A 17,506-nucleotide genomic window follows, 5' to 3' on the forward strand; every position below is an offset into this window, starting at 1 on the left:
AACCTCTTTTTGTAGGGCTGCACATAAATAAAAACTTCACTTAAAAAGGACAATTCAGTTGAGTGCCAAGTTACTTTATTATTATTAAACTAAGATAAACCTACAACATGCGTATCAAAGGGAAGGGGTTTTCATAATAAGTCATTCACCAAATCCATTGTCACGCTCGTGCCTTGGCTGAGTGGCGCGAGCCAGGGGGTTGTGGCCCCACTGTGCCACAAACCAGACTACCCTGGAAGGGGCGTCACTACGGCAGCTACCTCGGTCTTCACTGGAGCCTCTGATGGTGAGGTCAGGCTTGTGCGGCAGGTAGCTGCCGGGTGCCACTCCAGGATGGCGTCTGGCTGTGGCTGCTGATCCCACTCGGGAACAGGACACCTGGCCAGGTGCGAGTGACAAGCAGGCTGAGACACAGGGCAAGCCGGCACGGCTTGGAGACACAGGACAGGCGGGCACGGCTTGGAGACACAGGACAGGCGGGCACGGCTTGGAGACACAGGACAGACTGGCGTGGTATGAGAAGGGACAGGTAGGGACCTGTTCACAGAGCAGGTGCAGGCAGGAGGGAGTGGTGTATGTTGGAACAGAATTTGGACCTGTTCACACAGGAGGTGCAGGTATGGATATAGGCAGAAGTGTGGAGTAGGCAGAGCCGCAGGAGTGCGGAGTAGGCTGGGCGGCAAGGGAGCCGTGCAGGCAGAGCGGCTAGGGGAGCCGTGCAGGCAGAGCGGCTAGGGGAGCCGTGCAGGCAGAGCGGCTAGGGGAGCCGTGCAGGCAGAGCGGCTAGGGGAGCCGTGCAGGCAGAGCGGCTAGAGAGCCGTGCAGGCAGAGCGGCTAGAGCAGCAAGGGTGCAGATGCACAGACAGAGCTGCAAGGGTGCAGATTCAAAGACAGAGCTGCAAGGGTGCAGATTCACAGACAGAGCTGCAAGGGTGCAGATTCACAGACAGAGCTGCAAGGGTGCAGATTCACAGACAGAGCTGCAAGGGTGCAGATGCACAGACAGGGAGGACACAAGGAAAGATACAGCAAGGAAGGAAGCCACGGACAAGGAGAAAGGGAGACTAAGGTAGGACAGAGTACAGACAAGATACTGGAACCAAGACTCCAAGGGCCAGGATATTCAGCCTCCTGGCAGGCAGACAAGGTACAAGGCAAGACAAGAAGTATTCCTCCAGAGAAGGAGGAAATACACAGAACGGGGCCTGGCTTCCTCAGCAGCAAGATACTAACTGAGATTAGACATTGCTCAGGCAATGTTCTAGTGGGTGTGGCAGGGTTAAAAAGTCCAGGGCTCTAGGTGATTGGTCAGGGACCCATTAGCCAGGTGCACCCTGACTGCATAAGAACCAGAGAGTTCAGGCGCCGCCCCCCTATACACACAGTCAGGAAACATGGAGAGCAGAGGCACAGAGCTGGCAACAGACAGAATTCACAGCATGGCTTGAAGCAGAAAGTAAGTTGGTGTGCGGGGGATGGGAGGCCATGCAGTGATGCCAGCAGGGTTGTTACATCCATGCATCCATCATCACACACAAGTTATAATAACTGTCTATACTAGCACATGGCCGAGCAGCCATGCGAACCTTCTATAGCAGCGTCCTTCTGGGACCTTCGTGATGGTCCAACCGAATTGGAGGAGGACCTGAGCATGTGACCTCTGATCTCCAATGAGAGATCGTCCCATGAGCATGCTCATCAGACCGAAAGGAGGACTTAGTCCCTGGAGTAGCCCAGCATGCGTTGCTATAGCTGGACTAGAGGTGGCAGCAGCAACCAAACCCACAGTGCTAGTCTGAGCAGCCTCCTCTGCTGCCAGAGAGGAATGGGAGACCGCGGAAGGCAAGGCTCAAGATTCCTGCTGTGCAGGGACAGGAACCCGGTGCTTAACACCAGGTGCCGGCCAGCAGATCGCGGCAAGCGCACTGCGCTTGCGCCGGCCATTTTCTGACCGGAAGAAGATGGCGGCGCCCACCGGAGGATGCAGGAGGGCCCAAGGACCACCGGGAGGTACGGAGGGATTTGGAGACCCTATTTCTTTCTCCTCTGATGTGCAATCACATCAGAGGAGAGAGAAATTAAATGCACATCGGATTTTTTTTTTTGCGGTCGCCGTTATACAGTTAATAACGGCGATAGCAACCCCAGGGTCGGGAAAAACCAGCCCGAATCATGTTCTCTAGGGTCTCAGCTACCCCCGGCAGCCGAGACCGCGGAGAAAATCCATCTCAAGAGGGCGCTATACACTTTTTCCACAGTGCAGTTAATTAATGGCGCTGTGGTTTAAGTACCCTTAATTGCCAATGACATTTTGTTGGATGTAATTTTTTTCTAAGCCTCACAATAGCCACAATATTATAGGAATTATCAACAATAATATCAATGCTATTATATGCATTATGTAATAATGGGAGGCAGGTCAGTGAGGGGTCAGCGACCTGTCATAAGCCAATACAGAAGAATATGTGATCAGAGCACTACATAAAGCCCCGCCCACATCCCCACCCACAGCCCCGCCCCAGAGCACGAGAATCTCATTCACTGAAAACTACAAATACAGATTAAAAAACAGTAAACCAGAGTTGCCCTCATTTATGGTGGACCATTGGAGCTACTATGGATCCTGAGCAGAAGATTAGAGAAATAATATTGCTCCCCATTTCAGGAGAGATTGTGCAGTAATCTGAATTCCTTAGGATCAGAAACAATGTAATATATGATGTGGAGTGAATCCATGACACCAGGGCTGGAGCCAACACATCTCCTGCAGGCGGGAATAAATGTATATTACAGCCATCAGCCACGTACAGCTTAGAGATCTATCATGGCACAGGTGGAATGTTTGTCCTGGAGATGATCACAATCCTCCTTGAAGTTAGTTGGTTTTAATACAAATTGAAAAGTCAGGATAAAGGGAAACTCTGCTGTTATTGGACAGAAATTCACACTTGGCCTCACTGCACATTTACTGCTGTCCATCATAAAAGGGAAGTTTGGCCAGAAAGACTGGACCTGGTCTTGTAGGGACCATGAGACATTCAGCAGCACAGAAGGGAGAGAAGATTCATCCGATAAGATCTCAGGGATCTAGGAAGCCAACAGCATCGTTACCCTCCACTTTCTCATACAGACCCAGCATAAGATTTTTCTACAAGTGATTTTCTATCTTGTCAGCACATTCTACGTACGCTGTCATTTGGCTTTATAGTTACAGATCTGGGCAGGTAACGGTCAGCGTCTCCTAATGTGAAGGAGAGAATGGCTAATGAAATCAATTATTAAACCTTATATAAGTCAGTTCAGATATGGTGTACCAAGATGGCGTCTGTGTCTTCAGACAACACCCTGGAAGGAATCCCTGGAATGCAGAAGCTGAGATACTGGATACCATATATGGAAGTGAAGCTGAAATGGACCCATCATAGACTGACACTGGCTACTCAGGAGATTGTGTGACACCCATCTCCTGTCTCTTTTTCTTGAGAATAAACTTCAGTTGTGTGCAAGCCTTTACTGAGAAAGGAGTAGACATCTAACTCTGTGCTCGGTGTGACTCTTTAAGTGCACACTCGGCCTATATTGGGTCAGGTACAAGCAATCATATAGATCTCGCTTTAAGGGATCACCCTCACACTAATCCCAGGGGGTAGGTGGATCCTCCAGGTCGTAAGTTCTATAGAAAAGGGCTTTTGATGTCAAAAGTCATTTGAACAGTTTTGGGTTGAGGACAATGTTGTGATCTAGAGGCAAAATGGTGATCATGGTAATACGGCCAGACTACACCACCGATAAATCAGCCACAGCTGGTGACTGAGAGGAATCTGTGACTTCTCTGCATTCAGTGGTTACTACTCACCTGGGTAGTCATATGTGAGAATCTCCTCTTTACACCGCTCATCACCCCTCACATATGTCTCTGTAGTATTAATATGGATCAGATCTTCACCCTGAAGCAAATATTGTAAAAGTCACTGACACATGGAGAAGTCCCATCTATGATCAGCTCTAATCCTGCCATCTCCACCGTTCTCATTACAGAAGTATAAAACATATAATACTGGTGGATAAAACAAGACTGAGCACAAGACCTTCACAGCCGTCTACACATCATAGGGGAGATCTCCTGACACCTTCTCTCCATCTACCTGATGATCCTGAGGAGCACTGGGATCTTCTTGTTTACAGTCCTGTGGAAGAAGAGGACGGGGACATCTCTCTGGTGTTGTCCTCTTACTGGATAGATCTGGAGGAAACACATACAGGGACTGAATTCATTCTCTACATACAGATAATTATAGGCCGTGTGTATTTAGTCCTGTCTATTACCTGGTGATGTGAGGGGCTGGGGAACCTCCATTATGACGTTCTTGTACAGATCTCTGTGTCCTTCTAAATACTCCCACTCCTCCATGGAGAAATAGACAGCGACATCCTGACACCTTATAGGAACCTGACACATACAATGATACCGTCATCCCCCCGATCCCTTCACAGTGTTACTGTATAATGTCCCAGCATTCCCAGCAGTGTCACCTCTCCAGTCAGCAGCTCAATCATCTTGTAGATGAGTTCTAGGATCTTCTGGTGATTAATGTCCTCATGGATCAGGGGGTGAGGTGGAGGCCCCGTGATTGGGCTCAGGGGTCTTCCACATCCCTCAGACACAGGGTCCTGACAGCGATCACTAGAGGTCTTCTTCACCACTGTGTAATCCTGGTTATGGAGAGACACATTAATAAATCTCACTACAGACATTTCCAGAGTCCTCACCTCTCCAGTTCTGTCCATCTGTTATTCCCATAGATAAGAATGATGTAATGTGACGTCATCAGAATCTCTCACCTCTCCAGTGAGACGGAAGAGGATCTCTAGGGTGAGGTGTAACATCCTCTCCGCCATCTTGTCTCTGTCCACATCCGTCCTTGATGGGTAAATCAGGAAAATTCTCTTCTGTAGAAGATCTTCACTGAGAGGATCCGATATTGTAGAGACCTGAATGAGAAGAAGATGATCCGATGTAACATCATAAGAATCCTGTGTAATAATACAATTACTGGAGATAATAAGGGAAACATATGAGGAGATTTATTATCTTACAGGGTTTAGTTTTCTTCCCTGACATCTACTAATAAAACCTATATATTTAGGCCACAGACAACAAGCAGTTTCCTCCTCGGAGTCGGCAGCTGAACACGTTCCTCATAGACTCATCTTCCATAACGCTAATTCTCGTCTCATTACCGACACTGGAATCGGCATTAGCAATACTGCAGGAGAGATTCATTACACGCGACATGAGAAATAACTCCTTCATGATGAGGACGACATCTTCATCTTCTACTGCGGCTCTAGAGACAGATTTGGCCAGAGTCGGTCACTGACTCCATCCCCACCGGCCGTCTATATGAAGGTTTCCCGTCTTCCCCGCACTGGAAGCTTCTATCACGTTAGATCTCAGCTCTGAGTCACACACAGAAGTTTGAGGCTTTTAGAAAAGATTTTTTGTTTCCACAAACACAACGGCCAGAAATGATCTGATCCCAAAGTCTCCATGTACAGTGATTTATGGGGATTATTTCTGGCCTCAGGCTTTCCCATATTACAAGAAAAACTCCAGAAAAGCCGATATTAAAATGTTTCTAAAGAAAATTGGCCCCAACAATTCTTGTAAGAAGAAAAAAGCAGAAGACACATTTTATAATTTGTAACATGTTAAACATTTATTACAAAGAAATTAATCTTTTTGGCGCTCATTTTGGTGGAGTCGGAATTAAATGGACCGACTCCGACTCCTAAAATATATAATAAATTGGGTACAATAATTCAGTGCAGGATGTGCTGAATATTTTTTCATAGGAATTTGGGAAAGTTATCAAATGTCCTATAAATGGCTGTTCTATTCCTGATCTAAGGCTACAGTCACACACAGCGTTTTTGCTGCATTTTTGAGGATACGTTTTTCAGCTGCAAAAGCCAATCAGCTTTTTAAAAAACTGCATCACCTGAAAGGATTTTGAGCTCATAGATAATGTTTTCAATAGCAAAAGCAGATTAGAAAAGCGCCACACAAACTGACATGCTCATTCAGCCCAAAAACGGATCCTCACAAAACGATGTGTCTGAATGTCATATCTTAAAACCCACTGACTTTGCTGGGATGTCCAGAGTCACTGCATTTTACTGCAAGAAACGGATCCGCAAAAACGCTGTGTGTGAATCATGGCCGTAGCCAGCGAGGGGCAGGGGGGCAGCTGTCCCCCCCTAGAAGCAGGGACACGCACCTATCAAAACTCACTCGTATGCAGCAGTGCTCCCGTCCTGCACCGGCTCCAGACTGCAGGGGGCAATCTCCCCTCCTCTGTCCTGTCTTCACCAGAGAGGAGGGGGAGGGGTGCCTGCCCTGCACAGGATCCGATTCCTGGGCCCCAAGCTGGAGAAAGTGAGAAAGTTGTGCACACGCTGCAGCTGGCAATAAGATAGTCTGCAAGAGGGACATGCTGGAAATCTGGTTGGAAAAGTGAGGAAATTGGTTATTGCCGCCTGAACCCCTAAAATTGATTCCATCTTGAAGAGACGTGATGGGAAAGGGGCAATTGTCGATCAAGCCAATCAGTGGGGCAGCACTTATTTAATGATTGAGCGATTGCTTGAACTAAAACCGTTTCTTATAGATATGGCGAACCCTCAGGTAAACCTAAATGAAGGTCAATGGACACAGGTGGCTGAATTGAAGGAATTGCTTAATCACCCATTTACCGAGACTAAAAAATTACAAGCTGAGGATTTAACTCCTGGCATTTTCATAAGGGAGTGGAAGAACTTACCATTTTGCCTGTCCCAAAGAGGAGGTTTAATCGCAGATGGCATTTCTGCTTCAATGAAACGGAGAGAGACACAGCTATTGGAAAATAAAAATTTTCTGGCAGCTGTTTATGTGGCCCCGAGTCATTGTATACTGCTTGATGATCAACAGCTTACTAAAGGAAAAGAAGCTCTGACTGAGGTAGCAGTTAGGAAGAGTGGCCTACAGGAGGACTGCCAGGCGCAAGAGGACTTGGGTCCTGACAGTGCTACTGCTGCCATATCTTCATCCTCATCAGATGAGGAGTTTGACTTTGACAAGTATTTGTATGACATGGAGCAGGCAAAGCTTTGCCGCAAGGAAAAAGATTTCACTCTGTCTCCTATAGCAGCAGATTGACCATCTTTCAGCAAAATGTTTCACTTGCTCTCAAAGAAAAAAAAATTCAACCGTTCATCAAAACTGACTGTGCAGGAGGCAATTCCTTTATACCCGGAAATTGTTAGAGATGTTGCCATGTGGTTACGGCTTTGCCTCCAACCCAAGTTACTGTAGAGAGGTTGTTCTCTGGCCTTAAAATTATTAGGTCAGATGTGAGGTCATCTATGAAGGAGGATCTGATGGAGGCAATTCTATTTCTTAGAACAAATTCATAGACTGCACAAATGTTATTTAGTATGATTGTGTTGAAAACTGTTTTTTGCCACTTACATAGTATATTACATAGTGTTATATATGTATGTAATCGATATTATACAGTGTATTACATATTTACAATTTATTACAGTTTTTTGTGTTCTAAAGTTGTATTCCAATAAATATTATGTTCTATCTAAATGTCTTGATTATTGGATCATAGAAATGATTAAATGTCTGATGTTCACATTGTACTACAATACGTTTTTCACTTAAATATAAGCAATATATGTGGGAGTCGGAGTCGGTGTAAGGGAAATTGAGGAGTCGGAGTCGCAGGTTTGGCTTACCAACTCCACAGCTCTGGTTTTTGGTCCCCAGAACATAGATGTACACCGCAGGGACGGCACACGAGCGGCTGCAACAAAATCCCTGAAAAGCAAACATGGCATCTAAGAAGGTGTGACAGAGTTTGGCTGAATGCCCCCCGCCCCCAAGTACTCGATAGTATGGGGCGGCCTAGTTACTCCGATACTTACATGTCTAATAACGGGGTCTGGGCTGCAATGTATGAAGGTCTATTAGGCCGGGCCAGAGGCAGCGTTCAATAAGTTACCTTATAACGCCCCCATACACATTACACTAAAGTTCCATGAAAGCACTGATTTCGGGGGGTTTGGCCAACCATGTAATGTATTTGGGGGCCTCCCGACAGATGATGTCAGGGCAGAGAAGGATCCGGCATCCTGAATTTCAGAGGATAATCCGTTTGTTCTTCCTGTAGATAATCCTCCTCTAGAGGAGTCTGGAGGCGACTCTCTCATACAGACCACAGGAAAGCTGGAATATTTGTGTGTATGGGGGAGTCGGGAGAGATCGCCGTCTGCCAAATGACCGTTCAGCCAACTCTGATCTCATGTGTATGGGGCCGTTAGTATTACACTGACAGGCAGTGATGATACACGGCACTACAGTAGTACAGGGCATCACCGGAGCCATCAGAGGCTTGTATGTTGTATGATCGCACTGATCAGAGGGGTTTAAAAAAGGTTTAAAGGGGGAAAAATATCACAGTTTCAGCAACAAGAAATATCCGTCACTATATGGAAAGCAGAGTCCCTGCACAATGTTAGTTACGTCACGTCCATAACTACTTTATTATACTCTATTATCCTGTACACAGTGGAGTAGATAGAAATCACATGTCCCACAGCAATAGCTGGAATTGGACCTCTCAACTTAATGGAAAAAAAAATTATATATATAGGGTCGGACTGGGCTGGCGGGGTATCGGGAAAATCCCCGGTGGGCTCTTGGCTGTGGGAAGGAGAGGAGGAGAAGATGAAAAAAAGAAAAAAAAAAAGTCTGCGGATTTTAGGGGCGGGGGTCCTTTAAAAGTGCAGGCAGAGTTTGTGCAGGGGCGAGCGCATGCAACAGTCATTACCTGAACCACTGCGGTGCACATCCCAATCAATGCCGAAGACTGTGCACCCATCATCACCGGCGTATGACGTCAGTGCGACACGCACACATTCACCGCCGACCTGTGCTATGTTGGCGGTCATTTTACTATGTGCGCGCCAGATCCGCAGAGGAGGAGGGCACCACAGGGCGCTGGCAGCGCAGGAAGTTAAATGGAATCTTTATTTTTTTGTCCTCTCTTTATGTACATGAAGCCAGGACAAGGGGCCAGGATGGATACACATGGGGGGGCCAGGATAGAGACACATGTGGGGCCAGGACAGAGACACATGGGGGGCCTGGATAGAGACACATGGGGGCCAGGATGGATACACATGGGGAGCCAGGAAGGAGACACATGGGGGGCCAGGACAGAGACACATGGGGGGCCAGGATAGAGACACATGGGAGGCCAGGACAGAGACACATGGGGGGCCAAGACAGAGACACATGGGGGGGCCAGGATAGACACATGGGGGGCCAGGATAGACACACATGGGGGGGGCCTGGATAGAGACACATGGGGGGCCAGGAAGGAGACACATGGGGGGCCAGGAAGGAGACACATGGGGGGGCCAGGAAGGAGACACATGGGGGGCCAGGACAGAGACACATGGGGGGCCAGGAAGGAGACACATGGGGAGCCAGGAAGGAGACACATGGGGGGCCAGGACAGAGACACATGGGGGCCAGGACAGAGACACATGGGGGCCAGGACAGACACATGGGGGGCCAGGATAGACACATGGGGGGCCAGGACAGAGACACATGGGGGGGGCCTGGATAGAGACACATGGGGGGCCAGGAAGGAGACACATGGGGGGCCAGGAAGGAGACACATGGGGGGCCAGGACAGAGACACATGGGGGGGCAGGAAGGAGACACATGGGGGGCCAGGATAGAGAAACATGTGGGGCCAGGATAGAGACACATGGGGAGCCAGGAAGGAGACAAATGGGGGGGCCAGGATGGATACACATGGGGGGCCAGGATGGATACACATGGGGGGCCAGGATGGATACACATGGGGTGCTAGGATGGATACACATGGGGGCAAGATGGATACACATGGGGGGCCAGGATGGAGACACATGGGGGCGCCAGGATGGATATACATGGGGTGCTAGGATGGATACACATGGGGGGCAAGATGGAAACACATGGGGGGGCCAGGATGGATACACATGGGGGGCCAGGATGGATACACATGGGGGGGCCAGGATGGATACACATGGGGGGCCAGGATGGAGACACATGGGGGCGCCAGGATGGATACACATGGGGGGCCAGGATGGATACACATGGGGGGCCAGGATGGATACACATGGGGGGCCAGGATGGATACACATGGGGGGCCAGGATGGATACACATGGGGGGCCAGGATGGATACACATGGGGGGCCAGGATGGATACACATGGGGGGCCAGGATGGATACACATGGGGGGCCAGGATGGATACACATGGGGGGCCAGGATGGATACACATGGGGGGCCAGGATGGATACACATGGGGGGGGGCAAGATGGATACACATGGGGGGCAGGATGGATACACATGGGGGGCAGGATGGATACACATGGGGGCGCCAGGATGGATACACATGGTGGAGCGAGGATGGAAACACATGGTTTGCTCTGCCTCCTGCTGTATTAGCCTGTTGCTTGCTGCCAGTTCACACCTGAGCGCTGAAATAGTGGGGGCGAGGTTGTGTAACCTCAGTAATTTTGCACATCAGACGTGTTGGAATTTTTAGGGTTTTTTGCGTGATTGCCTTTCCTGTCCTATCTAGACAGCTTGGGCCCCACCATTTGCTCAGTCTATTTTCTGTCTGTGTTTGTGCTTCATCTCGTCTCACCGACAATATATGTTTGGGGGCTATCTATTCCTTTAGGGTCTGCTCCGGGGAAGTTTAGATTTCACCCTTCTTACTTCAGGCTTAGTTATCTCTCCGGCTGTGCCGAGGCGTCTAGGGCATCGTAGGTACGCCCCACGGCTACTGCTAGTTGTGTTGTTAAGATTAAGGGTCTGCAATCCGCTGAGTGACCAACCTCTCTGGTTTTCTGGTGGCTTAGCCTATTGCTCCATCCTCCTCGATGACCCATTGATAACAGGGGGGCAGCATGGCTACACATGGGGTGCCACGATGGACACACATGGGGTGCCACAATGGACACACATGGGGTGCCACAATGGACACACATGGGGTGCCACAATGGACACACATGGGGTGCCACAATGGACACACATGGGGTGCCACAATGGACACAAATCGGGTGCCAGGATGGATACACTTGAAGGGGGGCAGGATGGATACACATGGGGGGCCAGGATGGAGACACATGGGGTGCCACAATGGACACACATGGAGTGCCACAATGGACATACAAGGGGTGCCACAATGGACACACAAGGGGTGCCACAATGGACACACAAGGGGTGCCACAATGGACACACAAGGGGTGCCACAATGGACACACATGGGGTGCCACAATGGACACACATGGGGTGCCACAATGGACACACATGGGGTGCCAGGATGGATACACTTGAAGGGGGGCAGGATGGAAACACATGGGGGGCCAGGATGGAGACACATGAGGTGCCAGGATAGACACACATGGGGGGCCAGGATGGATGAAAATGGATGGCCAAGATAGAGACACATTGGGGGGACCAGGATAGATACAAATAGGGGGGCAGGATGGATGCGCACGGGGTGTCAGGATGGCTACACATGGGGGGGCCATGATGGCTACACATGGGGGGGGCAGGATGGCTACACATGGGGGGGGCAGGATGGATACACATCAGGGGTCCAGGATGGCTACACATGGGGTGCCAGGTCCAGAATGGATACACATGGGGTGTCAGGATGGATCCATATGGGGGAGCCAGGATGGATACACATCGGGGGTCCAGGATGGATGCACATCGGGGAGCCAGAATGAATTCACATCGGGGGGGGCCAGGATGGATGAACATGGAGGGCCAGGAGAGACACATGGGAGGGCCAGAATAGAGACACATGGGGGGGCAGGATGGATGAACATGGAGGGCCAGGATAGAGACAAATGGGGGGCCAGGATGGATACATATGGGGGTTCCAGAATGGATACACATGGGGTGCCAGGATGGATGCACATGGGGGAGCCAGGTTGGATACACATCGGGGAGCCAGGATGGATACACATCGGGGAGCCAGGATGGATACACAGCGAGGGCCAGGATGGCTACACATCGAGGGCCAGGATGGATACACATCGGGGGGTCAGGATGGAGACACATGTTGGGGCAAGGATGGATGAACATGGAGGGCCAGGAGAGACACATTGGAGGGCCAGAATGGAGACACATGGGGGGACAGGATGGATGAAAATGGAGGGCCAGGATAGAGACAAATGGGGGGCCAGGATGGATACATATGGTGGAGCCAGGTTGGATACACATCGGGGAGCCAGGTTGGATACACATCGGGGGGCCAGGTTAGATACACATCGGGGAGCAAGGATGGCTACACATGGGGTGCCAGGATGGCTACACATGGGGTGCCAAGATGGCTACACATGGGGTGCCAGGATGGCTACACATGGGGTGCCAGGATGGCTACACATGGGGTGCCAGGAAGGCTACACATGGGGTGCCAGGAAGGCTACACATGGGGTGCCAGGAAGGCTACACAAGGGGTGCCAGGATGGCTACACAAGGGGTGCCAGGATGGCTACACAAGGTGTGCCAGGATGGCTACACATGGGGTCCCAGGATGCATACACTTTGGGGGCCAGGATGGATACACATGGGGGGCAAGGATGGATACACATGGGGTGCCAGGATGGACACACATGGGGTGCCAGGATGGACGGGGCCAGGATAGACACATACGAGAGGGCCAGGATGGATACACATGGGGGGGCCAGGATGGATACACATGGGGGGGCCAGGATGGATACATACGAGAGTGCCAGGATGGATACATACGAGAGGGCCAGGATGGATACACATTGGGGGGCAGGACAAGAGGCCAGGATGGATACACATGGGGGGGCCAGGATGGATACACATGGGGGGGGCCAGGATGGATACACATGGGGGGGCCAGGATGGATACACATGAGGGGGCCAGGATGGATACATATGGGGGGGCCAGGGGTCAGGATGGATACACATGGGGGGGCCAGAATGGATACATACGAGAGGGCCAGGATGGATACACATTGGGGGGACAGGATGGATATATGGGGGGCAGGACAAGAGGCCAGGATGGATACACATGGGGTGGCCAGGATGGATACACATGGGGGGGCCAGGATGGATACACATGGGGGGGCCAGGACGGATACACATGGGGGGGCCAGGACGGATACACATGGGGGGGCCAGGATGGATACACATGGGGGGGCCAGGATGGATACACATGGGGGGGGTCAGGATGGATACACATGGGGGGCAGGACAAGAAGCCAGGATGGATATATTGGGGCCAAGATGGATGTATGGGGGTCCAGGATGCATATATCTGGGGGAGCCAGGATGCATAAAGATGGTAGAGCCAGGATGTATATGTATATATATATATATATATATATATATATATATATATATATATATATATTGGGGTCTGTATGGATTTATGGGGGGTGGAGCAGGACAAGGGACCAGGATGCATATATAAAGGGGCAACAAAACCCCAAGAGAGCCTCAGTGCAGAAGGGGTTAATGTCCCCCGCGCTCAGTAATGGGGGGAATCTCCACATACCTCTACCTGCAGAGCCGCACTCCACATATATGGCTGCTCTGTGCACAGGACCTGTGATGAGGTCACAGGAGGGGAGGAGTCAGGGGTCACATGATCTCCGGAGTGAAGACGCTCCATGGAGGCTTCTCCTCAGTCAGTGACATTCCCGCCATTATTCGCCCCTCACTACTGGCACAATTACCCCGCGCCGCCTTCTCTACACAGTGTTATGTGTGGAATGTAACGTGTGATTTCTCTGGAGGGAAATAGACCCCACACATGAGGGAATTATCGCCAGTTACCGGCTGTCTACTATATGGCGGCATATGATTGTGCTATCGACTCCACACCAGGAGCTAAAATGCCCAAATCTCGGTTATTTCCCCCCTTCCAGAGTCCGGCTGATGCCCCGTTACGATGTGACGCGGTCAGGATCGCTGCTGCATCGCTAATGGTCGCTAGTGAGCTGCCACACAGATCTCACCAGCGACATCGCAGGGGTCGTACTCACCTGTCAGACGCGGCGAGGGTCACCGTCTTCCGCCTGCGTCCATGGCTTGCTCGTCGGCGCCAGCAGGAAGCTGACGACGAGAAATGGACGCGGCCGATCTTGCGCAATCAGCTATAGCCAGCGGGGGAGCCGGTCGGAGGTGTCACATGTAGTGATATCGCTGCTGCGTCACAAAATCGGTGAGACTTTAGTGATATCGCTATGTGTAAAGGGCCCTTAAGGCCGGGATCACACTTGTGAGAAACTCGCACCTCAATACCCGGCACTGCCGCCAGCACCCGGAGCGCATAGAAATACATGCAGCCTCACACTCCGGTCCCGAGTGCCGGCGGCAGTGCCGGGTACTGAGGTGCGAGACTCGTGTGAGTTTCTCACAAGTGTGACCTCAGTCTAAGGCCGGGGTCACACCGACGCAAAGTACGGTCAGTAGTTTACATGCGTAATACGGGTGAATGGCCCCTAAATAGTGCTCCGTATGTCATCCGTAAGCAAGGTGTGCTCGCGTATTTTGCGCATGTCAGCATCTGTATGTAATCCGTATGGTGAGATTTTCTTGCCGCCTTGCAAAATGGACATATAATGGAGCCCTATGACAGGTTTCTAACAGAAACCAAAGAATAGATATAGACACATATATGCATATATATATAGATATATGTGTGTGTGTGTGTGTGTGTGTGTGTGTGTGTGTGTGTGTGTGTGTGTGTGTGTGTGTGTATGTATATATATATATATATATATGTATTCTATGTGTCTATATCTATTCTTTGGTTTCTTTATTAAACCTGTCAGTGTGAGTTTACTGTATCGCGCACTGAATTGCCGGCTTTACTAAAAGACACCAGGTGCGTATTTCTCGCAAGTCACATGTGTGGTCTGTGTGTAATCCGTATTTTTTGCCAGGATGAATGCATATGGGAGGGCCAGGATGGCTACACTTGGGGTGCCAGGATGCCGACACATGGGGGGGGCAGGATGAATACACATGGGGGGCCAGGATGGATACACATGGGGGGCCAGGATGGATACACATGGGGGGCCAGGATGGATACATACCAGAGGGCCAGGATGGATACACATGGGGGGGCCAGGATGGATACACATGAGAGGGCCAGGATGGACACACATGAGAGGGCCAGGATGGACACACATGGAGGGCCAGGATGGATACACATGGGGGGCCAGGATGGATACATATGAGAGGGCCAGGATGGATACACATGGCGGGGCCAGGATGGATACACATGGGGGGGCCAGGATGGATACACATGAGAGGGCCAGGATGGATACACATGGGGAGCCAGGATGGATACACATGGGGGGGCCAGGATGGATACATACGAGGGACACGATGGATACACATGGGGGGGCCAGGATGGATACACATGGGGGGCCAGGGGTCAGGATGGATACACACGGGGGGGCCAGGGGTCAGGATGGATATACATGGGGGGGCCAGGATGGATACATACGAGAGGGCCAGGATGGATACACATGGGGGGCCAGGATGGCTACACATGGGGGGGCCAGGATGGATACACATGGGGGGCCAGGATGGATACACATGGGGGGGCCAGGATGGATACACATGGGGGGGCCAGGATGGATACACATGGGGGGGCCAGGATGGATACACATGGGGGGGGCCAGGATGGATACACATGGGGGGGCCAGGATGGATACACATGGGGGGGCCAGGATGGATACACATGGGGGGGCCAGGATGGATACACATGGGGGGGCCAGGATGGATACACATGGGGGGGCCAGGATGGATACACATGGGGGGGCCAGGATGGATACACATGGGGGGGCCAGGATGGATACACATGGGGGGGCCAGGATGGATACACATAGGGGGCCAGGATGGATACACATGGGGGGGCCAGGATGGATACATACGAGAGGGCCAGGATGGATACACATGGGGGGGCCAGGATGGATACATACGAGGGACAGGATGGATACACATGGGGGGGCCAGGATGGATACACATGGGGGGCCAGGGGTCAGGATGGATACACACGGGGGGGCCAGGGGTCAGGATGGATACACATGGGGGGGCCAGGATGGATACACATGGGGGGCCAGGATGGATACACATGGGGGGGCCAGGATGGATACACATGGGGGGGCCAGGATGGATACACATGGGGGGGCCAGGATGGATACACATGGGGGGGGCCAGGATGGATACACATGGGGGGGCCAGGATGGATACATACGAGAGGGCCAGTATGGATACACATGGGGGGGCCAGGATGAATACACATGGGGGGGCCAGGATGGATACATACGAGAGGGCCAGGATGGATACACATGGGGGGCCAGGATGGATACATACGAGAGGGCCAGGATGGATACACATGGGGGGCCAGGATGGATACACATGGGGGGGGCCAGGATGGATACACATGGGGGGGCCAGGATGGATACACATGGGGGGGCCAGGATGGATACATACGAGAGTGCCAGGATGGATACACATGGGGGGGCCAGGATGGATACACATGGGGGGGCCAGGGGTCAGGATGGATACACATGGGGGGCCAGGATGGATACATACGAGAGGGCCAGGATGGATACACATGGGGGGGCCAGGATGGATACACATGGGGGGGCCAGGGGTCAGGATGGATACATATGGGGGGGCCAGGATGGATACATACGAGAGGGCCAGGATGGATACATACGAGAGGGCCAGGATGGATACAAATTGGGGGGCCAGGATGGATATATGGGGGGCAGAACAAGAAGCTAGGATGGATACACATAGGGGGGGCCAGGATAGATACACATAGGGGGGGCCAGGATAGATACACATGGGGGGGCCAGGATGGATACACATGGGGGGGCCAGGATGGATACACATGGGGGGGCCAGGATGGATACACATGGGGGGGGTCAGGATGGATACACATGGGGGGGCCAGGATGGATACACATGGGGGGCCAGGATAGATACACATGGGGGGGCCAGGATGGATACACATGGGGGCCAGGATAGATACATACGAGAGGGCCAGGATGGATACACATGGGGGGGCCAGGATGGATACATATGAGAGGGCCAGGATGGATACATACGAGAGGGCCAGGATGGATACTCGTTGGGGGGCCAGGATGGATATATGGGGGGCAGGACAAGAAGCCAGGATGGATACACATGGGGGGGCCAGGATGGATACACATGGGGGCCAGGATGGATACACATGGGGGGGCCAGGATGGATACATACGAGAGGGCCAGGATGGATACACATTGGGGGGCCAGGATGGATATATGGGGGGCAGGACAAGAAGCCAGGATGGATACACATGGTGGGGCCAGGATGGATACACATGGGGGGGCTAGAATGGATACACA

The 17,506-nt window shown here is 51.6% G+C and overlaps 2 protein-coding genes across 5 annotated transcripts in view; one reads left to right on the forward strand and one right to left on the reverse strand.

Annotated features, from left to right (window-relative positions):
* Positions 1 to 17,506, forward strand: part of LOC141078030 (uncharacterized) — a 432,903-nt gene that overhangs the window by 316,033 nt on the left and 99,364 nt on the right. The window lies entirely within an intron of this gene.
* LOC141078032 (uncharacterized) overlaps positions 1 to 17,506 on the reverse strand; it is an 89,186-nt gene that overhangs the window by 58,259 nt on the left and 13,421 nt on the right. For 2 of the 3 annotated variants that reach the window (XM_073564835.1, XM_073564833.1), the window contains exons 2-7: positions 7,789 to 7,870; positions 4,843 to 4,992; positions 4,534 to 4,713; positions 4,327 to 4,450; positions 4,146 to 4,243; positions 3,857 to 3,947 (exon numbers count right to left, since the gene is read on the reverse strand). In XM_073564835.1, coding sequence (XP_073420936.1) covers positions 3,857 to 3,947; positions 4,146 to 4,243; positions 4,327 to 4,450; positions 4,534 to 4,713; positions 4,843 to 4,992; positions 7,789 to 7,824 — 679 coding nt within the window. In that variant the 5' untranslated portion in view covers positions 7,825 to 7,870. Of the gene's footprint in view, positions 1 to 3,856; positions 3,948 to 4,145; positions 4,244 to 4,326; positions 4,451 to 4,533; positions 4,714 to 4,842; positions 4,993 to 7,788; positions 7,871 to 13,651; positions 13,763 to 17,506 lie in introns of those variants that run through there. The other variant, XM_073564834.1, reaches the window with a different exon arrangement.

This window comes from Dendrobates tinctorius, unplaced genomic scaffold, assembly GCF_039654945.1.
Source record: "Dendrobates tinctorius isolate UK_male_01 unplaced genomic scaffold, ASM3965494v1 ptg000491l, whole genome shotgun sequence".
NCBI lineage: Eukaryota > Metazoa > Chordata > Amphibia > Anura > Dendrobatidae > Dendrobates > Dendrobates tinctorius.